The sequence below is a fragment of the Miniopterus natalensis genome, chromosome 20 (assembly GCF_054644295.1).
Source record: "Miniopterus natalensis isolate mMinNat1 chromosome 20, mMinNat1.hap1, whole genome shotgun sequence".
In the NCBI taxonomy this organism is placed as follows: domain Eukaryota; kingdom Metazoa; phylum Chordata; class Mammalia; order Chiroptera; family Miniopteridae; genus Miniopterus; species Miniopterus natalensis.
In genome coordinates, this window is record NC_142100.1 from 18,386,856 (window position 1) to 18,410,391 (window position 23,536).

General features: G+C 50.9%; 1 protein-coding gene across 3 annotated transcripts in view; it reads right to left on the minus strand.

The window, feature by feature from the left end:
* SEZ6L (seizure related 6 homolog like) overlaps positions 1-23,013 on the minus strand; it is a 118,796-nt gene extending 95,783 nt beyond the window's left edge. For all 3 annotated transcript variants that reach the window (XM_087828813.1, XM_087828812.1, XM_087828811.1), the window contains exon 1: positions 22,886-23,013. In XM_087828813.1, the coding sequence (XP_087684939.1) occupies positions 22,886-22,979 (94 nt within the window). In that variant the 5' untranslated portion in view covers positions 22,980-23,013. The remainder of the gene's footprint in view (positions 1-22,885) is intronic.
* Positions 23,014-23,536: the final 523 nt, after the last annotated feature.

A 23,536-nucleotide genomic window follows, 5' to 3' on the forward strand; every position in this document is an offset into this window, starting at 1 on the left:
TAAGCCACAGTTGTATTTTGATGTCTCTGTCACGGTAGTTGACCCAGCATCACTAATAACTAACACAACATGCAAAGGGGAGTCTCGCTTTGCCCAACAATAATATTCTGGAAATGTGTGAGTACATGGAATTATTGTGCCTTAAGTCACATTTTCAATCAATGTGCCTGGAGAAACAGTATGTTGGGATAGTTAAGAGAGGGATTTGGAGGCTAGAACTGAGGTGCAGCTCTGCTGCTAGCTGTGTGGCCTTGGGCGGGTTATGTGTCTCTCTATGCCTCTGTAGTTGCATTCATCTCCTGAGATCTTTGTGAGATACTGAGTGCAAAGTCCTTAATACAGTGCCTGGCATGGGGAAAGGCTCTCCATAAATATTCTATGGAATTATCTGGGAAGTAAATGGGGTCTCAGGACCCCATTAGCACAGATTCTGGCTCCATCGATCTGGGTGGGTCCTGGCACCTGGCTGAGAACTCCTAGTGGAAGGGCTTCCTGTCAATCAATTCCCGACCCACCTACCATACAAACCAGACACTTATCCTGAAAAGTCACAGTCGCACCTTCAAGAGGAGCTTCCCTTACCTTGAGATCTCTACCAGTTTTTACTTTGGTCCCCCCACCATCATCTCTCTCTATATGTGTTCCCGCCATCACTGTCCACACCATGACCTTCCACAAGAACCCCTGAATCTGGGTTCTAGTCTTAGCATCACTCTAGTGATCATTAATATTTATATAGCTTTCTGGAGCACTTTCCTATATATTATCTCACTAGATCTTGGCCACAGCCCTGCAAAGCACTTAAGACTGGCTTCATCATCATCATCATCATCATCATTGTCACCATCATCTTCTTCACCCCCAATGAAAAAAACTGAGGTTCAGAGTGGTTAGGTAATTTGTCCAACAGGCACCCAGGTTAGAACTAAGTTCTGTCTGATTTCGAAGCTTGTGACTCAGCCCTGAACCCCTCTGCCTCTCTGGCTGCATTGTGATCATTGAATGAGTCGCTTACTCATTTACTCAATACTTGGTTGTAGTCTCAAAGGCCAGTAAGATGGATAATTCCATGAGAGGATGAAACCCAGGGTAGAGCAGTAGCTTCTCCTCCTTTGCCCAAATCCAGGTGTAAGTTTGGTCCAATCCACCAAAGCCCTGGAAACTGGATCATGCCAGGGTTCCCCAGGTTCTTTAAGAACCGAACAGATTGCCCTTTCCTCCCCTCTGTCCGAATCCATCCCATCTTGGATGAAGGCATCTCTTTGGTCAGGGAGGCTGGAAAGCCACCGCGTGGCCACTCTCATGCTTAACTCGCCCTAGTCAACCGGAGATCAGAAAGATCACGGTGAAAAGCCCCTGTCACCTACAAAGCCTGTGTTCCATTTGCAAAGAAAAAAAGAAGTGTTTCCCTTACATATTATATAACTCCGGGGAGGCAGTTGCTTAGCAACTGAGTCCAGTTGGTTGGGCTGCAAGTAGATATTAACTCTTCCTGCAGTCAATTGACATTGTTGCGTCTTCCTGGAAAGCCACCAACCACACCGTTTTCATAACAGAAAGCTCATGACATTCATTTGTCCCTCCACTCAGTCCCCTCCTGGCTCTCTCCTCACCAGAATCACGGTTCTCTCCTCGCAGCGTGCAGCTTGCCCAGTAGGACCAGCCTCGGGCTTTCCCCAACCCATGGAGAGAACCTCCTGAGAATCCAGTTGGCTATTTTAGATCCATGAGAAGAACATCTGGCGAGCGCTAGAAGTCAAATGCACACATCACCATGTCAATATAGATGCTTACTTATTCAACTAGAATTTATGGAGCAACAACCACGTGTCAGACCCAGCCTTAGGCCCCGGGGATCAACGGTAAACAAGAAAGTCCAGCGCCCCATTCTCACCCACCTTCTATTCTAGTTGGGGAGATAGAGGGTCCTTATGAAAAGAAAGAAATAAGCAAGATAATTGTGTGTCATAAGCGCTTTGAAGGCATAAACTAAGGAGTGTGATAGAAAGAGCCCGGGTGTATGGGGGTGAGGCGGTGCCTCTAGGTCAGCAGCGAGGCGGGTCAGCATGTGAGACGCGTCCAGAGGCTGGGCGCACTGCGCTGACGACAGATTCCTTCCATTCACTGTCAGTGCTGCAGGAGCCCTCGAGCTGATTCTGCTCAAGCTCCAGAATCTTCCCTATCCCGGCAAATGGTACCACCTGATCCAGCCAGCCAGCCGCTCAAGGGGGAGCCTGGGGGACATCCTTCATCCTGTTGGCTCCCTCTCCCCCACATTGTATCCATCGGCAAATCTGTTGACTTTCAGTTCAAAACAGGCCTTGAACCTGCCACTTCTCCAGCTGCCACTCAAGTGCGAGCAGCCAGGTTGCCTCTCTGGATGGCTACAGGAGCGTCCCAACTGGTCTTTCTCTAAAGTTCATGCTCTACCCAGTGGCCAAAGTGGAACTCAGACCCCAGCCCTCACTCCTCTGCTCAGCGCCACTCAACGGCTCCCCTCCCACTGCGCTTAGATGGCCTCCAAACACCCACTGCAAGGCCTTGTGTCTTCTGAGCCTGGCTGCTTCTTTCACTCCATTTCTGACCACACCTGCCCTCACCGACCATGCTCCAGCCACAGTGGCCTTGGTTCTGACTCCAACAGGACAAGCTGATCCCTTCCTCAGGGCCTTTGCACATGCCGTTTCCCTTGTTTTCGGCCCGATGAACCCCTATTCACTCATTGGGTCTTAGTTCAAAGGTCACCTCCTCAGGGAGGCCCTCCCTGACCACCTGGCCCCCTGATCCCAGCACGCTGGTTGATGCATTCACAGCACTTTTATTCCTATTTGTGATTTCACACATACACGCATGTATTTAACTTGCTTATAGTTTTCCTCTTCTGATGGGCTGAGCTCCATGAGGGCAGAGATCACATCTGTTTGCTTGCAACGACATCACCAGCATCTCTCTGGGGACATGGCATAGATAGATGATGTTTAGATATTTCTTTTTCAAAACGAATGAATAAATATAAGAGTAAAATAGCCAGAAATTACTGAGTGCTTAAGACATCCCAAGACAATGCCAAACACTCAATCTATTCTGGTCTCACTCAGTCTTCGTGGTAAGCCAATGAGGCAGGCATTACTATCCCCATTTTCAGAATGAGTAAACTGAGGTTCAGAGAGAGGATCTGGTGAGACTGAGGCAGCGGCCAGGCCGAAAGTAGAACGGAGCTTATTCTGACTCCCAAAGCTGGCCTTCTGCATCACAGTATAATTCCTAATACCTCGGAGAGTTGGGGACATTTTTTCACCCTTCCCTCCTTTGGTTGCATGAGGAACATTTCAGTCACAGGCAGCAGGCGTATCAAAGGTAGCTCGAGAGCTGGAGGTCATATTTGAGGAGAGATCAGTCCGGCTGGTCTTGCAAAGTCAGGCCAAGTCCAGTTATCTGAACAACCAGAGCAGGGCAGACAAAGGCTGAACCAAAATAACTCCCCGCACTGAGTCATCCCTGATTGTGCCTGCGAGGCTCTGCAGGCCACTGGAGCTGCTCCCAGCCCTGCATCTCCCTATCGCTGCGTGTCCAGCACAGACCTTTGTCAAAAAAATATGTCAGTGGAAGCAGCTGGCCCCCAGCAATTCTGGGAGGCCCGAGGCAACTCGGTTCGTATTAAGATAACGCCAACAGCTACCATTTGTTGGGCGCCGAGGATGTGTGGGGCACGCGATCAAGATCTTTACGTGGGTTTGTATCCACACAGGTCTCTCCGGATGGGAACTATTCTTTTTCCCATCACAGAGACAGAGAGATTCCGTCACTGGCTCCAGGTTGCACAGCTTGTGAGTGGTAGAGCTGGGATTCGATATGAGAGGTAAAGACCCAGAGTGCAAGCTCTTAAAAATTGTGTTTTATTTCCTACACACCACCAGGCGGTCCCCCTATCCCATAATCATCCCTCAACCCTTTTCTAAGAACCTAATGCATTGCCCAGTGGTTGATTCATATGCAGATTCCCAAATATCATCAGCTTGGCCTGGGTGAAAGTTCCTGTGGATCAGCCAGTGATGTGCAGTCCAATCCTGCCAACTAGCAAGGGCAAGGTAAGGATTTCTGGATCCAGGGGTGGGGACAGAGATTCACCTGCACACTCAGTGCACATCTCCTTAGCGCCAGGATGCACGCGTTATAACAAAAGTCTGCGTGATGACCATCTTGGACAATACCGTTGGCTTCTGTGAAGGCCAAGGAGGACAACAGAGTGAGGTAGGCTGCGTAACAGCCTCAAAGAGGCCTTGGCCCCTGGCCAGTGTGGCTCAGTTGGCTGAGCGTCATCCTGTGCACCGAAAGGTCGCTGGTTCAATTCCCGGTCGGGGCACATACTCTATCCCCAGCACACGGGAGGCAGCCGATCAATGTTTCTTTCTCACACCGATGTTTCTCTCTCTCTCTCTCTCTCTCTCTCTCCATTCCTTTCTCTCTAAAATAAAAAACCCTCACATATATACTTTTAAAAAAGAGGTCTTATTTTTTCCATCTGTGAAATAGGAAATTGTGGGACTATGGCCTAGTTGCAGATAAGATTGCTTTCAGCCCCAGAGTTCTGGCCTCCAACCTTTGAGCATGATCTCCTCTGAGCCAATCTTCATTTTGCCAAGTGTTACTCATCCTTTGGAACTCAGCTCAGGAACCACCTCCTCCAAGAAGCCTTCCTCAAACCCCAGTCCTGATGGGTACATCCTTGGACTTTTGTAGCTCATTCCTATCACAGGACACATTGCGATTTATCAAAATTATCTGTTTCTCCACCCATTCTCCCTATCAGCCTCTGAGTCTCTTGGGGGCAGGGGTCCTTCTGTCCTGGACAACCTCTTTCCGTCCACAACCAGCACAGTTCCTGACAAAGGGACACCCAGCTTGGGTGCTCAGTACACACAGTGCCATGCTCTCCAGCATGGTAATTATTCCAGGAAGAATTTGACCCAAACAGCTACAGGGAATTGAGCAAAACTGAATGCTATGGAAAACCTAAACATTACAGAGACTCGAGAAGCATATAGAAACATAAAGAGAAAATTGCTTTTCAAAACTGTAACAAAGGGAAGAAAAGATTCGCATTGGCTGTTAACATAGGTCTTGTTCGTGCAGCGGGGTAGCGATGGGATATTTAACGTTCCCTACACATCTCCCAAATGTTCAAAAATGTCAAAGAAAGAAACAAATTAAATTGTACAAAGAGAACCTTTTCCGTCCACGTATTTCCCACCGTTTTTGGAAGACGCGTTACAATTTGATAGAGAAAGAGTGTGAAGCCAGGGCCAGCTCTTGGCCTTGACGCGAAACTTGCTGTGCAGCCTTGGGTCAGTTGCCTCCCCTCTCTGAGTGGTACTTGTTTCATCGTTAAGTAAGGGCGAGGACCAGACTACTCCCCAAGGGTTTGATTCATACGCATTCCACAGGCATCGAGCCGTGTTTTTCTCACGTGGATTTTCTAATGACAAATTGAGGGGGTTTTTCCTCCCCCTGGGAAATTCTCTCATTTTTCCACGTTCAAAGACACACAAACTGCTCACAACTCCCTGCTGTTGTAAGAGCAATTTGCATTCATTATCCTAAACCTTTCCGCATTTCTTGAAACCTCTTTTTATGTGGAAAAAAAAAAAAAAATGTTCCCGATGTGATCAGAAAAGATAAATCTGCTATTTCCCATTTCAGAGAGTAATCAAAATGCTCCTTCCCAGAGCAGGTATTCATTATAATTTATGACGGGTGCTTGAAACTGCCTTTCGTTTTCTCTCTCATCAGCCTAGAATTATTGTTTCTAATTTAGAACAGAAATGCCTAAAGGGGTGGAGGCTAACTGTGAAGAAATCTCTTTGTGGCGATGCCTTATGATTCACGCATCACGCAATCTTGGGGTGACCAGATAGTTCGTTCGTGTGACCTCCCTCCCTTCACTCATCTAGGAGCCGGGAAAGGCAGAAAGGACAGTCAAGGACCCAGGCGATGGGCTTATTTTACCCATCAGAGCCCGAGGCCTACAAGTTTTTTAAGAGCCCGTGAAAACGGCTGAGAGCTAAAAACAATATATTGGCTCCAAAATAGTAAAAGAAAACTGCACAAGCAAAATTAATAAGGGCTTAAATTAAATGCCTCCGTAACACATGCTTATGTCAACCTTAGTATTTTTTAAATTTAGTGTTCATAAAAGTTTCATTAGGCTCGAAAAGAGTCGATGGGTTAGAATCTCGTTTCACAAGGCTTCCTGAGTGTACTTGATGATTTTTCAAGACATTGCAGATGAATGTAAATTGAGGACGTTGCTGTGGTAACAAAATAATTCCAAAAGCATAACTTCAATATTTCCTGTAACATGTTACAATAAAAATGCATTTAACTTATATGACATAACACGAGTCTGGGGCTCCAAAACAAGACGGCTGATGGCAAACCGAGGTCCCCGGTGGCCTTGCACGGGGTGAATTTATGAATGGGCGGGGGGATGGACAGGTGAGCGACGTAAGGGTGGATGGGTGGGCTCATCAGCAGGTGAATGAATGAAAGGAAGGCTGGACGGATACCCAGGAGGGCGGACAGGTGGATGAACAGGGGGAAGGGATGCATGAGTGGACGGACAGACGGATGGATGGACGGGTGGATGGGTGATGGATGAAGTTACTTGCTCGATGTCACTCCCTGAGTTAGAGGATGTGCCCCGACTCCTCGCTTTGAAGCTGTCATTAAAGCCATTGAAATTTTGTCACACTTCCTCAAGTACAAGGACTGAAAGGGTCCCCAGAGATCCTCTAGCGCAACTCGCTCATTTGACAGAGGAAGAAACTGAGGGTCCGAGAAAGGAAGGGACTTAGCTGATGGCATATTTTCGTTGTTTCTCATTCGACAGGAGGTGGCTGCTTAAATGTTTCCCCCCCGGAGACACCTGGCCCACGCCTGTCTCTCGGACACCCTGCGTATCTATAGAGAAGCGTTTCACCGCTGGTGACAGCTCACTGCCGAACTGGCAGGTCTCTGCCTTGCCAGCCCCGGGTCTTGCCTGGCTCCAGCTACCTTGTAGACCCTGCCGTGGGGAATCATACCTGCTTCATCCATGTTCGTGGCCTTTCATTCTTAGCACACACTCTGTCCCTTCCTGAGTCCTTCAGGTATCAACGGAGCCATGGTGGGGATAAAAGGGGTCCTTGGTTCCCTAGCGTACCGGGTTTCTCCGTGGCTGTCCTCTCCCTGACGGCATTCTGGTTTTCCTTCGAGAAGCCCCCATCCCTCACTCGCAATATGTTGGGGGAGCACAGGGCTGGCCAATCAGGTCCTATGTCACTCCACCCCAATAATTACTCAGAAGACGAGCTCACAGATCAAGTCTGATTATACAGCACATCCATTAGCCTACTTAGTCTTCTCCACAACCCTGTGAAATACGCACTATTATAAATCTCTTGTAAAGATGAGGAAACTGAGGCATAAAGAGGTAAATAACTTGCCCGAGATTATATATCTGATGTGGCCAAGGTGAGATCTGGACCAGGTGGCCTGCCTCCAAATCAGCGTGCTTAACCTGCACTCTCTTACCTTTTAGAATTTGCAAAATTACCAGCTGATGGGGTTTTATCAGAGATGCTGAACGATATACATGTTTGCTACCGTTAAGTGCTTAACTTACAACTTCAAAATGACTTAATCCCCGGGAGAATTAGCTTTCTCTGCACATCTCAGTGACCTCATGGAACTTCATACATGCAACCACTTGCTTATCTGGATGCTTAGTTCCTCGGAGCCTCAGCCACGTGGACGCTACAAAGACTTAAGAGCAGGTCAAGAACGAAAGCTCCCAAGGTCAAAGATGCTGCAAAGGATGGGCTTTAAAGCTGACAGAAGATATTCACAGAAGAATCCCTCGTCCTGACTTTGCACACGATTTCATGTGAGTTTTCTCAGCTCACAGTGATTAGAAAGTGAAGACGTGGGAGGAAGTCAGCTTAGCATTGTGGCAAAAGTCATGGCCTCATGAGTTCGACTAACCCAGAAGCAAATCCCCGCCAGAAAACTGGCAAGTAAAGGGCTTCACCTGTCGGAGCCTCAGTCTCCTCATGTGTATAATGTGGCAACAATAGCATCTACCTTACACCGCTGCCATGAGAAGGGAATGGAATTGTTGATGTAAGTTACATTGCTAGGCACATAGTAGGTCTTCAATAAATGGTATCCATTATGATTGAGCTATGATAAGTTTTTCATCCCGTCTCAGGTTTAGTTTCCTCATTTATCAACTTTAGATGAGAATAAAAGTCCTCCTGGGGCGTTTCACAAGATCGTTGGATAGCAGTAAGATAACAGAAATAAAAATGCTTTTAAGTGGCTGAACGCTGCTTAAGTCTAAGGCGTAGTACAGTTATTAGTACTGGAGCGGCAGGAATTATACTACTGTTAATACTTACCACTATTAATCATCATTATGACTGCTGCTGTTATTATTACTGCGGCTAGTATAAAAGAATATAATGTAGGTCCTTAGATTCCCGCAATATTTCAAAATAATTTCCTGGGTTAAGAATACCACACAGGGCTGTGGTGTCTTTATTGAACCTGAACCAATAGCACCTCTTTTTCCCTGAAATGAATGAGATAGGGCTCCCTTTGCACAAGGAGACACAGGTGCAAATCGACAACTGAGTATAGAGCGGTGAGTGGCTACCATAGCAGCTGCCAAGCACGTGGGAACAGCACGATACACGCTAGATCATGAATCAGGACAAGTCTCTGCCACTCCCCCCACTCCCCCCATCAAGAGTGAGCTATATTTCCCCTCCCCTTGCATCTGAGCTGGCCTTGCGACTAGTTTTGATCAACAGAACTCGACGTGCAACTTCTGAAGCTGCCCCTTAAAAGATCTTCAGCTTTTGCCTTGGCTCTTGAAACACTTCCTCTTCGAATCCAGCTGCCATTCTGGGAGGAGCGCAAGTCACATGGACAGGCCACAGGAGGGAAAAGTGAGGTGCTCAGGTGAGAAGCAGCTCAAGCTATCAGACATATGGGTGAGCCCCTTGGCCCTTGCAGCCCAGTTTAAGACCACGTGGACCAGAAGACTCTCTAAGATGAGCCCAGGCAAACCAGAGAATCATGCAAGATGACAAATACATGGTTGTAATTTTAAACTGCTAAGTTTTGGGGGCGCTTGTTATGCAGCAATAGCTAACTGAAACAAAGTGAATAGAAGTGCTTCAATGAGATGTTCCTAACCCAACTTAGAGGAGTAGGGAAGGCTGCCTGGAAGAGAGCGTGTGGAAGTCATATGGGATTTATGGGCTATGCAGGTGAGGAAGGGTCCTAGCTCTCACTCATGAGCCAACCATCTTCTCTACGTGATGCTTTGGAGTCCAAGGCAGATTAGCGATAAGAACCAGAACTTGAAAATCTCTCTCACCCAGACAATTGTTTCTCCTCTTCTGGGATTGGCCCCACTTCCCCGGCTCTAAATCAAAATGACAGGGCCTCCAAATTGGTTCAGGTGCTCATGCATTTGTAAAAATGTCTTTTGCTGGAGAAGGCTGGGTATGTCTAATTTCTGCCCCAAGCACATTTTTATAGTTAAGCTGTATTATAAATGTCATTTAATTTACCCAGCAATGTTGGGCCTATATTAAACTGAGAGTCACTGGTAATAATATATAAAAGATCCATTTGGTACAGTCTGACCAGGGTTGGGGAGGAGGGGAAGGGTGGATTTAATCATCGTTTGTCCAAATTTATATTCTTCACCTCCCTTCTCTGTCGCTTTCTCCGAGTTCTAGCCACTACAGGGAAGACAAAGAAAGCCTTTTAAAGCACCAGACCCGGCTGGAGGGGGCAAGTCAGTGGATGAGCTGGAGGTTTTAAATATAGCAGAAGGGTCAAGGGATGGGAAAGCTGTGGATTTCTGTGCAGGCTCAGAGCACAGAGCTCCCTTCCATGTGGTTGGGGAGAAATTGTGTCAGCAGGGGTGGCCTGGGCAGGCTGGAATTCGATGGTTCCAGACCTTAGCTGGGAGGTAGGAGACAGGTGAGCCTGCCTCATGGGGACAGTGAAGGGATGGGATCAACTCCTTCAAGTCCTGTCTCCCAGGGCCTCCTAAATAATCCCCCCCCCCCCCCATGTTATAGTCATTGTTATCAAGCCAGAACAGGCCACTTCCCTGCTTACTGTGGCTTCTAAGGACCTGAGAATAAACTCAACATCTTCTGGCAGCCTCCCTGCCCTATGGGATCTGGGGCCAGCCACCTGGTGACTTCATTTTGCTCACTTCCTTCGCTGTTGCGGCTTTTTGTTAGGTCTTCAAATGCCCCAAACTCCGGTGACTTATCCTTGGCCAAGCCCAGAGTTGGAACCTGAGTGCTGACATGTCCCTGGCTCAGCCTGTCTTGCAAACATAGTAGCAGAATAGAGGGCTGACGGCAGCAATCAGTCACGTCAGGGGGGCGTCCCCATGCACAGCCAACCTGTGCCTGGCTCACAGGGAGCCGCGCATGATCCATCACACGCTATACGGGTACATTTATTTGGCTCTCTCTCTGGAGCCTGCCCGAGTCTTTCCTGCTCTCCTTCCTCCAGGTGCATTCTCTCTGCCTTTCTTTTTCCCTAAGCTCCAAGGGCCCTTCTTTTGCCTCTGTAACTTGTTTCCTGAACCCACGCAGCCCAGCTGGCTCACTTTTTCTACCGCTGTGACTTTCTAAACAAACTTTCTCCTATCATTTGAAAAAAATAAAAGAGTTAACTAGACTTTCAAGGAAGAGAGGTTCTGGGAAACCTGGACTGTCCCCAGGTTGGGAACATGATGAGTAGACTTCCACTCCCACCCACGCCACAGAGGCAGTGAATTCTTTTCAGGTCGCTCAGACTCACAAATCATAGCTCTGGGTCTTACTAGAGCTGTGTGACCTGGAACAAGTCACTGATCTCTCCAAGCCTCAGTGGCTACTGCTGTAAAATGGGGATAATCGTCTCTACCCCATTGGGCTATTATGTATGTGGCTTAAATGAGATAATGTGAGTAACGGGCTCAGCATCTGCCCGGCATATAAGTGGGAAACATAATGATCAGGGACAAAGGAATCATAAAAGGTCATGGTTTAGGGGTCAGATAATCCAGGCACAGTTTACTGATGCATCAGAAATCCTTGGTAGGAGTATGTGGAGCTTCATAGGCAATAGGCGTGGTGCACCTTGAGTGTCTGTTTTTAAAAGCTCCCCATGGGATTTTTAACTCACAGTCCATTTTGGAAACTACTGATTCAGCACAAGCCACTACATGCAAAGATAGAGAAGCTAAGGCCCAGAGAGGGACAGAGATGGGCCCGAGGTCACACAGCACAACTTTGGCAGCTGTGTCAGCTCCAGAATGCAGATCTCTGACTCTCGATCGGATGATCTTTCTGCTAGTCCATGCCAAGGAGTTACATGAGGTCATACGGAGGGGCTTGGATCATGGGCAGTGTGAGGGATCCCCACTCAGCTCCTGCTCTCTGAGGTTAGAGCTGCTCTCAGAGTCCCCGGCTCCCTTTTTAACTCCTTTAAGTACATGGTGCCCATGAGAACATCTGAAATTCTTTGGAAACTCTTTAAATTATTTACTAATCTCAGATTAACAAGCTCAACCTTTTCTCTCTCATTGCAAGGGTGGGCTGCTCTTTGTACCTCATTGTACAAATATTGAGGGATCAGAGTGCTGCAGGCGAACAGCCCAGCACATGGCCTGTTGATGCATATTTGTTGAATGAATGAGTGTGCTGAATGGGTGAATGAATGAAAGATCACTGAGTGTAAGTTCTTTGAGGGCTGGCCCTGTTGGGTTTTGTTCCTGTGCCTGGAGCAGAGCCTGCACAGTAGACACTCATTAAATATTTGCTGTTTGTGGTTGAATCAGTGACTTTCCCAAGCCTGGTGGGAAAGACAGATGCATAAACAAAAACTAAGAATAGCTCAGCCTCATTACTATAGCAGGGGTGCCAGCCTCAGGCCAGGGAAGCATGGTGAGGGACAGAGGGGAGGAGAGGCATCTGGGAGGGGATCCCAGAAGGGGTACAGGGTACAGGAAATGGAAGGGAGGGGGCCGGGGAAGAGAGCCCAGCTGGGAAAATTCAGAACCTTGTTCCAATTACCAAAAAAAGGCCCAAGAAGGAGAAAAGCAAGTTACAGGCCAGTATTGATGGCATGGTGCCATTTTGTAAGAACTCAAAGTATATATGCCCAAATTGAGGGTGATTCTTCAAAATAATGGGCCAGTACTCTTCCAAAACATCAACGGCAGAAAAAAAAAATCAAGGCCAAGGAGCTGTTTTATCATGGAGCCTCTCTGACTCTCAGTTTCCTCATCTGAAAAATAGGACTAATTTCCATATCACCAGCCCCTCAGAGTTGTTTGTAACAATCTAATACAGTAATGGATATCCTCTGTCACATGCTCCGCACAAGTAAACGACTATTTTTATTACTACTTGAATAAAACTACCCCACGGCCCGAAAGAATTCATTTGTTTTTGGCCAAACCTCATTAACTGATTGTCCAAGTTTATGCTTTATGGGACTAGTGGGTAGATTAATTATGTATATACACACATCCAGGTACCTCTATATAATCCTCTGCAGTTCTGCTCAGGATGTATTTTCTGCCAACATATTGTGACCATAAATGAAGCCAGTGACGTTGCTCTCAGCAGGCCCCCGCTGGCGTTCTCTCGCCTGTCCCTATGACGTCGGGGATGGTTATGGAAGGTTCCCTTAGAAGGATACATTTATTTGGCCTATTAAAGAGCGTCACCTAATTTTTTTTTCTAGAAATGAGGGTGGACGAGACCCAACCAGTTTGCTTTGTGTAGATATCAACCAGGACTACAGGCAGTGGCCCTGGGAATTCACCGCTCACACCCTGGGCCCTTGGAGGGAGCTGCCCCCTGCCTGGAAGTCATCAGGGAAACATGAGAGAGGAGAGAGCAAAGAACTTGCATTTCTGAGTCATACCTGAGTTCGAAGAATAGTTGGATGTTAAATTCTTTGAGGGCAAGGACATGTTTTATTCTTTGTTGTATCTCTAGCTCCTACCAAGTGCCTGGGACAGGTCTCAAAGGCAGGGAAAGTAACTCTTGAATGAATGAATGAATGAATGAATGAATGAATGAATGGGTCCTAAGCCACCACTGTTTAGCCATCCGAGCCTCAACCGCTTTATCTATAATCAAATGGCTATGATAGTGGCCTTTGTAGTTCTGCTAATAATTGAGCGAGACTCCGTCAGTGAAGCCTAGCCTCCACTTTACGAACCAAGATAATAAACTACCTCAAATTGGGAAGCAGCCTTCCCATGTGGTTGCCGTAAAATCGATGCTCCTCTCCGATCTCCCACTGAACGTATTATCTGTGGGACTCCCGCAACTGTGAATTCTGTCCCGGCCAGTTATTCTACACCGAGTCCCTCTTCTCTATCAAGGCTCTTGGGAAAGGTCATCCATTCATTTATTCATAGTAGTATCTATATTGAGGATCTAATTTGTGTCAGGTACTGTGCTGAGCTCTTGATGGAAAATTCCGTATTTGCGTCTCCTATCAACCAGATGAAAAAAGCCCAGTCGTTTTCCCGGCCCATCCTTGTTTTCATAAAGCACGTACAACTTGACCGAGGTTATGCAGCTAGTAAGTGATAAAGCTGGGACTCAGACTCGGGTCTCGGTGACACCCGAGCTCTTGGCCGTGGCCATACGCCACTGAACACCTGCTGACTGCCCCGCGTGCCATGCTCTGAGCTGGATGTTGGTGACACAGACCTGAGGAGTTCTTAGTCTGTGAGGAAGACAACCATGGCTGCTACTCACAAGCATTTCCTGCACGCTAATTAAGAATAATTACATTGCAGCGTCCATCCATTCAACAAATCTGCATTTATATTGAGCTTCTGTTAGATGTACTGTTAAGTGGTGGGGATTGAGGGCCGAATGAGACACAGTCCCTGTCTTAGAGGATGTCACAGTCTAGAAGGGGTTTTAAATATCTGCATCTGTGGGCCAGTGATTAATGGTGATGATAATCCATTGGCTCATGCATCCCACGACTGGACACCTGCTATGAGCTAGCGTGGGTTAGGCCCTGGCTGGGCACACAGTGATACCACATCCTTGCAGGACTAGATACATTTTTAATGAATGATGATGACATATTTTATCATATATTATATGTATTACTATAATTATTGAGCTCCTACTATGCACCAACTACTATTCTATGAATTTTACCAGGTCAACTCGACTTGTCACTGCGGTCCCGTGATGTGATCCATCTCGCATTCTCATTTCACAGTTGAGGAAATGGAGGCCTAGAGAGGTTAAGTAATTTGCCTAAATTTACACATTAGGATAACAAGAGAGGTCTGAGGTTTTCCCTAAAAGCAGTGGCAACAGCAAAATGTTGTTTTTAACCTCAACTGAAGTAAAAGTATGCAAATTAGCCTGGGCACATCATTTTTTATTTATGCCATAAATTAGGCAAATCTTCCTTCCTGAAGCCCAGGAACAGTAGGCCTGATTCTACATATTTTGCATTCATTTCCGAGGTGGTTGGCTCAAATTAGCTCTACAACGTGGTAAACCCACTAGAAGGGGGGGTGGGGGTGGAGGGGGGGGCCTGATCAGGAGAATTTAGGGAATGAGAAGTTGCAGGAGCTCTTTCTCCCTCTCCCTTTGCTGATCACTTTGCAGTTGAGTGGCACACCTCCAGGTCCCGGGCTGCCAGACAGCTGCAGAGGCTGTGCCCTGTTGAACGTGGGGGGGGGGGGCACTCGCACTCACTGCACATAAACAGCTCCTCCTGGAGTTGTGCAGGGAGGCGGCCCCGTGCCTCGCACGCTTACAATGCACCCTGCAGAGCGAGGCCGAGGAAGCGTTCTACTCTCGTTCTGCAGATGGAAACTGAGGCTTGGGAGTCAGGTGACTCCCTCCAGCATCACACGACACAGGGACGGCTGAGTTGGGGTCCACGATCGGCCCGTCTCAGTCCTAACCCACCGCTGAGTCCACCACGCTCGGCAAGCTGACTCCGAGTACCCCCTTCAAACACTCCTCCCCCGGCTCGGGACTAAGAAAGCTTCGCAGAGACCGCGACATCATACAAGGGCCTGTTACGGAAGCCACAGCCACGCGTTTGCGGGCGCGCATCCTCTTCCCATTGATCTCCGTTGTTGCTCCCAAAAGCACTGTCGTCACTCACTCCCGAGGAACTTTCACAAGGAGGGGGAGGGCCCCCGGGACCCTGTCTTGAAGCTCCTCTTGCCTTTTGACTCCAGCCTGATTTTCAAAGATCACCTTTTAATGCCTAAAGATACCAGTTTAGGACGACCCCCCCTCAGATACTCCTACCCGAAGTTATTTTTGCCTAAGTTTATCCAAACGAGGTAAAGATTGTGCATTTTCTGCAAATGCTTTTGTGTCCTGTGCTCCCCAAATTTGAGTCATTTGTGGCCAAAGAATTCATTTCATTCATTCATTCCCTCAAGCTGAGAAGAGACAGAAAGTAAGTCAACCCTGGCCCTGGCCGGTAGCTCAGTTGGTTAGAATGTCATCCCGGTACGCCAAGGTTGCGGGTTCGATCCCCAGGCAGGGCACATACAACAATCCACCAATGAGGCATCAGTAAGTGGAAAAACAAATCTCTCTCTCTTTCTCTCCTTTCCTCTCTCGCTAAATGCAATTTTTAAAAAAGAGTCAACTCTTGACCCCAAGACTGTCTCACTGTCCTGGGAGGAAAGGAGACAAAGTCCACAGTTACGCATTGCGATTCTTTGCCTCTCTCTTGGATGTTTACCAGTGAGGCGCCTGGATGAGTATGGATGGGCTGGCAAGAGTTCCAGAGCCACATCCTAGCAAATTAAAAGGGGTGGGGAAGCGGCCTTCAAGGCCACCAGAGTATGTCATTAGCAGTGATTACTCAACCCAAAGCCTATACCTGAGTGGCCCCGTGTCACGCCCATGGCATGCTCAGCTCGCCCGCCACAGGCGACTGGATTAAGCACAAACCACCCGCCTACGACCTGCGTGGGAGAAGTCACGCTCCTTTCGGGAGCCGAACCAGGGAGAGGCTGCGTGTTCGGAGCGACGTCCTGACGCCGAGAGCAGCGCTGTCCAGTAGGACTTGCTGTCGATACAGAAATGCTCTCTCTGCGCTGTCCCATGTGGCAGCCACTAGCCACGCCTGGCCACCGGGTACCTGAAATGTGGTTAGTGGGCCTAAAGCACTCAAATTCTAAGTTAATTTTAATTAGTTCAGCTTTAAAATGGAACAGCCACATGTGACCAGTGGCTAGTCATGCCACACGCAGAGTTTGAGCTGGAGGAGCCGCGGAGGCCCACATGCAGGTGATGAGAGAGATCTACGGCGAGTGAGCAGAAGGTAGGCAATGGAGAGGGAGCCAGAAGCAACTGCTGACGGAGAAATAGAAGCCATGGAATAGAAATGAAGAGAGGAGCCGGTCCCCGGAACATCCTTGCCCCAATATTTGGGCTGCTCTTCAAGCAAGCCCTCTGTTTTCTTGGACTATCCTGAGTGCGTCTTTGTTCTATCCAACCACAAGAAATAATGGTTCCTCTCTTGGAAGCCAGCAGTGATCTCAGAATCAGAAAATCAGCTCAGAGTGACAACAGCAATAGCAAATCATCGCCATCATCGTCATCACCCTCCACCACCATCACCTCCGAGGTAAGTGGCTTGTCCAAGATCACACGCTTAGGTTGGAACCGATATTTCTCTGACTCCAGCGTCTGCTTTCTTTATTAAGCTGCACTGCCTTGCCCAGTTGGGCTCTTGGTCCTGGGCCAGTGTTCCATTTCGGCATCCCGGACTCACCGATTTATGATGCTAAGCTTTGGCACGTGTCCACTCCAAACTGGGAAGGGCTGAGACCAGACAAGGAAACTGTCACCCAGAGGCTCAGACCCACCCCTCATCCCTGTAAGGCTTATCCCGAGCTCCAGATCCCGTATATTAGACTGTAACCACTCACGGCGCTCTAACCTCGGGCCCCTGGACCCTCCTGGTGTCCAGCTACTACTGCCCAAGGCTGCCCTGAGCACATCTTGTAAGCCTCATGTAACCCCCCCTGGCTCTCACCGCCCCCTCCCGCTGGGTTTCTCGATCAGCCACTCTCCACAACCCACGGTGAGAGCAAGGGAGCTCAGGAGGGGCTCCTGGCCTGGCACCCGAGCCTCCCCAGCCTCCACGGTGGACTCTTGCTTGCTTGACTCGAGCCATCTGCTTGGGTGGCACCTTTCCCAGGTGCTAGCTGGTCCACTGGCGCCTCAAAGATTCAGGCGCCAAGTCGGCAGGGGAGGGAGCTATGGCTTGACTTCAGCTTCTACTGGGCAAGTTTTACGTCACCAGTGCCATGGCCGCGTAACGGATCTGCCCGATCTGGGTAACGGGTGCCGTGGCTTTAATGGAGACGGGTGCCCTGAAGGATTCCATTGCCACATCTCTTTGGGTCTCAGAACATACACTTGAGGAAAGCAGGGATTCCGGTGTTCTTAAAAGAGGGGGAGTCACTCTAGAATGGGAGTCAGAGATAGGAGTCGGGTTCGAGTCCTGGCTCTGCCACTCACTTGCAATAGGACCTTGAGTAAGTCAGTCCCTTCCTGTCTTTCGGTCTCCTTCCTCAATAAAATGAAAATATCAGGGAGCGGTGTTTTGGGGTCCTGAGCCTTCCGTGCCAGCATCTACCTCCCTGAAGTTTGAACTGTGTCGGTCCACTTATATGTGGATTTTTTCAATAAATATGTATAGTATCATAAATGGACTTTCTCTTTGTTATGATTTCCTTAATAACATTTTCTTTTCTATTACGCACTCTATTGTAAGAACACAGTGTATAACGCATGTAACATACAAAACTTGTTAATTGTTTCTGTTATCGATTATCAATTGACTCTTAGTAGTTAAGTTTTGGGGGAGTCAAAAGTTATGCTTGGCCCTGGCTGGTTTGGTTCAGTGGTTAGAGCGTCAGCCCGCAGACTGAAGGGTCCCGGGTTTGATTCTGGCCAAGGGCATGTGCCTTGGCTGCAGGCTAGATCCCTGGTCCCTGCCAGGGCTCGTGCAAGAGGCGGCCAATCGATGTGTCTTCCTCACATCAGTGTTTCTCTCTCTCTCCCTCCCTCCCTTCCACTCTCTCTGAAAAGCAATGGAAAAAATATCCTTGGGTGAGGATAGAAAAAAAAAAGTTATGCTTGGATTTTTTACTGCTGGGGGGTGGAGAGGTCAGGGGTCCTAAGGACCATGTTGTTCAAGGGTCAACTGTAAACCTCTGACCTCCTCTGAACTCCTCACCCTTTTACTGTCCCCTAAACGCAGCCCTGCTCTTCCCCACCCCCACCTTCGCCACCACCAAAGGGCGGCTTCTGAGGAGCTACAGTCACCAGGGGATTATGCAAATATGCAAATCCACTAAAGCAGCGTTTACCCCGCGTTTGTTCTCAGCAACTCGGTGGCGGTCTCCAGAGGGGATTCCTTCAGTGTCACACAACCTCTAGTGGACAGCAGCGAACACCGCGGCTCGCAGGCCTTTGTTCCAGCTCCCAGCCCAGGGCGCCCAGGGGTTGCGAGCACACGGGCGGGTCGAGTGGTCCGTTTCACGCGTGAGCTTGTGCGCCTGCCCACCTTCCCCCCCACTCGGCCCTGCTCCCCTCTCTCCAATCCCACGGGTGCGTCATGTGTCCTTAAAGAAGTCTTCTCTTTCGGGATCTTCACTGCCCCACTGCAGAAACCTCCTCTCAGGCTGCTGGTCCCTGTCACACCCCTTCAGGGCCAATGCTATCTACTCAGGGAAACCTTCGCTGACAACCTGGGGCCAGAACTGAACACACCCACCTGTGGGATCCCAGAGCACCCTGGTATCTCCCTCTCAAGCCTGTATCCCGCGGCATGGACACTGGTGGTTCCCCTGCAGCTCTCTCTCCTTAGCCTGCCCTTTACTGGCACAGGGGCCTCATCGTAATATTCTGTCTCCAGCACCCAACACGGGGCTGGCAGCACGCACAGGGAGTGCTCGGTAAATGTTAAAGAAATGAATGAATGAGCGGGCGTCTTATGTCAGCTTCTGTCTTCTTTCCAATCATGAACCTGCCACCCTACAGCTCCAGCGCCCTGAATGCTGCTTCCTGATGGTAACGCCGAGGTTCAAAGAGATACAGTGCGAAGGCCTGGAAAGGAAAGGAGTCTGTGCCAGGCAATGAAAAGTCCCCACCTGCTACAGGCAGCAGAGAGCCGCCGCAGCTACTCACTCGCCCCACCGCCGGCCCTTCTGCTGTGGCCCACCTTAGCCAGATACTCGTGGTAACATCTGGTTCGCACCAGGTTCATGGATTTTCTTTCTTGGCACCTCTGACGAGGCGCCATTTGCTCTTTGGAAAGCGGGGGGAGGAAGAGGGGTAACATCACTTGAGCATCTACTATGTGCCAGGCACCTTACACAGAAATGTTACGGAACCATTACAACCTTCCCTCCAGGCTGGGACCATCCACCCCTCCCCGGCCCTCCGTTCCACAGATGGCGAAATGAAGGCTCAGAGGAGACAGCCCTGCTGAGGGTCACACGCTCATCAATAACGACGCTGGATGGCGATCGCTCTAATAACAAAACCACAGCCGTTCTTTTCCAGGACCCTATCAATCTAATTCTAGCGCCCAGCTCAGCCAAACTCCCCACAGCAGCCTCGCCAGGGCCTCTCTGGCGTTTTGTCACTTGGCTCCATGAAGAAACCACAGACTCGTATGAAAAGGGCAGTTGGACCCTGTGTTCCAATGATGCCTTCCTTGGAGCATCCCCCTGCCCTCTTTCCTTCCTCTTCTGCACTGCATATGCTGTGTCACCAATCATTTCTCTTTGAGAAACGGGAATCAGTCGCGGTAAGCAGAAAGAGGGAGGGTGGAGGCGATGGCAGGGCCCGATCGGGCTCCAAGCTGCTGAGAGCTCCCTTCCGCTGACCTCTGGCATTGCACACACCTCCCCTGCCCTCGCCACCAACTACAGCTTTGAGTGCCCCTAGTGGACGTCTGCAGAAATTGTGGGCCCCGTAGGGAGACCAGGAAAATTGAGCCCTTTTGAAGAGCGGGGGTGAACTTGTGAGCAAAACCAGAACACAAGCCACTCTGATCACGAAACACCCTCTTGCCTTGGAAGAGAGAGGAAAGGAATACAACATTACTATTATTTTTTTTTAGCGTCTAACCTAGCCACGAACACACAGGAAAACCCCTCAAGCTTGAATGAGGTGGCCCCTGGCGGGGGCAGCCAAAACTCCACGGGAAAGAATGCAGATCGGTAATGAAAACGGCCTTTAAATGAACCCAAGAGCAACGCACATTAGAGACTAGAGGAAGCCGCAGATCTGAGTCGTACTGAGCACTGTTCAATTTGCTTTATTAATTCAAGAGAAAAAGAAAAGAAATTACACCCGGGCTCTGCAGTCTTCGCACGTACTCACAATTATTCCCCACGTGCTTATCTCAGACAATAAGAAGCTTCTTCCAAAACAAGTTACACTTCATACTTCCTCATGCCTTACAGCGAAATGGCCCGAGAGTCACGTGCCCTGCATGAGAATGTAGCAACAAGTCCCTTTCAAGTATTTACAAATTCCCTCCCTGCCCTGAAGACAGAAGGACTAGCTTGCAACACAGAATCAGAAGCGGAGGCCTGGTTCTCCATCTGACCCGAGTGGAAGTTGGGCTCCACGTTAAAAATAGAATTTATTGCGGAAGGTCAATTGCTTCCAAATGCACCATCAGAGCTGGCAATGCTCATCGGTTACCCTCACTCCTTCCCGATGACTCAGAGGCTCAAAGTCAGACCAGCATGGTTATTAATGAGCCTTCTGAAGTAGTAGTACATCGGTTGACTTTAATTTGGCGGTGGCCTGAAGTTAATTAAAAATATATGCTGGCTGGCCATAGTGTGGAGTTGGGAAAAGCAATATAAAATGTCTTAAAAATTAGCACGCACACACTTTGTGTTTGAAGCCAGTGAAGGAAACAGGATATGAAATCCTGGTCTTGGATAAACAATTCAATATGTGCCACTAAGACATTTTTTTTTTTTTTTTCCTGGAGGGTGGTGTATTGAAGAGTGTGGTCCTCAGAGGCAGAATCACTTTACAAAAGCCAGCAAACCACTGGCTAGCTTTAGGCTCTGTGTGTGCGCGCGTGCGTTTGTGTGTGTGTGTGTTAGTCACAACGGGGATTCAAAAGGAAGGGTGGGGGTGGGGATGAGAGAGAGAGAGAGAGAGATCTGGACTCTGCTCAAGGCCACCAAGCCATTGTTGGAAAGAGACAGCTAATTAAGAAAGGACATGCTGTGGTGGAAACGATTTATTTAAACCAATCCTCTTTTCCCATCTTTCCCAGAGAAACTGTCCAGACCGGGTGTAAAAATTGTGAATATTATTGCCTCCTAAGTGGGGGGTTCGTTAATGAGATGCTTTGTTAAACAAAAGGTGATGAATTCTTTCCTTCGCTCTGCATTCCGGCCTCCACGTTGAAAGGGAAGGGGGGCGGGGGCTCACACGCCTGATTTATGCCGTGGGGGGCACCCCAGGCCTCGGGGAAGAGTCCAAGGGCGAGGGACCCACAGCGCGGCCCTCGGGGCTGGGAGCTGTCCGCGGCCTCTGGTGCTGAAAGCGGGCGGCGCGCCAGGGGCCCCGCGCTCCCCGGGGAGCCCCTCAGCTCCGCGTCCACGGGGCTCACAGCAGGGGCCAGGTGGAGTGCGCGCTCTGCGACCGTCTCCAGCCGGGCAGACCCTGCCAGCTGCCTGCCTTTCCCCACGTGAGGAGCGCGCTTCTGGGGAAGGGCGCGGGACCCCTCCGGAGCAGAGGCTGGGTGGTCCGCCAGCGCTGCCCTCCGCCCTCGGGCCTCCTAGGGACGGGCCAAGCCCCCCAAGCTCATGGGGTTAGCTGGGGGTGAGTTCAGGCGCTGCACTCCTCTCTCCATATCAACCCCTCCCCAACTTTTTCTGGGATGGAGAAGAGGGTGCGGCGGCTCCACGTCTGGGAAGAAGCCACCCTCCTCCGCGAAACGTGGGTCCCCCTTGCCCACCGGCAAGCACGTGCTGGGTAAAACTAGCCCCCCCCATTCATATATATATAGTGTTTAAAAAGGATAGGCTGCCAGGGGGAGGAAGGAGTGGGGAGTCCGCTCAGGTTCCTGACCTGTCACCTCTCCCCCATCCCACCCCACCCCGCCCCAGCCAAGTTCTGAGAACCCCGAGCCCCCTCGACTGGCCTCCAGGCAAAAGCCACACCCAAGTCCAGCTTCCAGACACTTGGTTGAGATCGGTCCTAACACCGGGTCCCTGGGGCGACCTGACCCAAAAGGAGGCAAGGGGTCCTAGAGCCGGAGGGGCGCCCCCCAGCCCCCCGCCCCCCACGCGCTGCTGGAGTCTGGCCCTCAGCTGCGGGGCGGGTCAGCGCCCCCCGTCTCCACCTCTCCCGGGAAGGGTGCGAATGATCTGGCACCCAGCCCCCCCCCCCCCCCGGGCGGCTGCGGAGAGCTCCGGGAAGCTGGGGCTTGGAAGCTACCCACTCCACGGAGATTCTCGGGGGGGCTGCAAAGGGGAGCCAGCCCCCCAGCCTGGAAGACCGAAAGGGAGCCCGCAACCTAAGCAGGGAAGCGCCGGAGTCCTTCAGACGCATCCCCGCCTCTGCGCTCCCGTCAGCCGGGCCGTGGGGACGCGCTTCCGCGCCCCGAATTTGGACAGTCGCCCCCTCGCCCGTTCCCCATGCCAGCGGGTGGTGCGCGAGCGGCCCGGGCCAGCCACGACCCCCCCAGCCGCCCCGCACTCACTACAACTTTGCCCCCTCCCCGCCCCACCCCGCCGGGCGCTTACCTCCCGCCAGAGCGGCCGCGGGGCTCCCCAGAAGCAGGGCGACGAGCAGCGAGACCCCGCCGAGTCCCGCGGCGGGCGGCCGGGCCGCTGGCATCGCGGCTGCGGGGGGCGCGGAGCCGCGGGCTGCGGGGCGCGAGCGGACAGCGCGGGAGCCGGGCGAGGAGGGGGGGGGCGAGCGAGGCGGGGAGGCGGGAGCGAAGGGGGGGCCGCGGGCCGGGCAGCCGCCGGGGCCCCGGGGCGGACGCGCTCAGCCCCCGGTCGCTCCGGCCGAGCTGAGCCGAGCCGGGCGCGGGCGGCGAGTGAGGAGGAGCCGCGAGCGAGCGCGGAGCCGGCGGGCGGAGGGAGGGGTCTGGGCCGAGCCGGAGCCGCGGGAGCGCAGGCGGGGAGGGGGCAGGCGCGGCGAGCGCGGGGGGCCGCGGCGCCCCGGAGCCGCCCCCTCCTCGGGCCGCCCGCCCGCCCGCCCGCCGGCCCCGCAAAGTTTAACGCCAATTCTCCCCGCGTCCCGGGGGCCGAGCGCTGCCTCGCCGCGGGCGCTCCCCGCAGCCCCGCGCCCGCCAGGCGAGGCCGGGGAGCGCCCCGACCCTTTTCCAGACGGTGCCAGCAAGGCCTCAGCGCCCAGCCGGGCGCACCCTGCAGCGTGTGCGCAGCCCA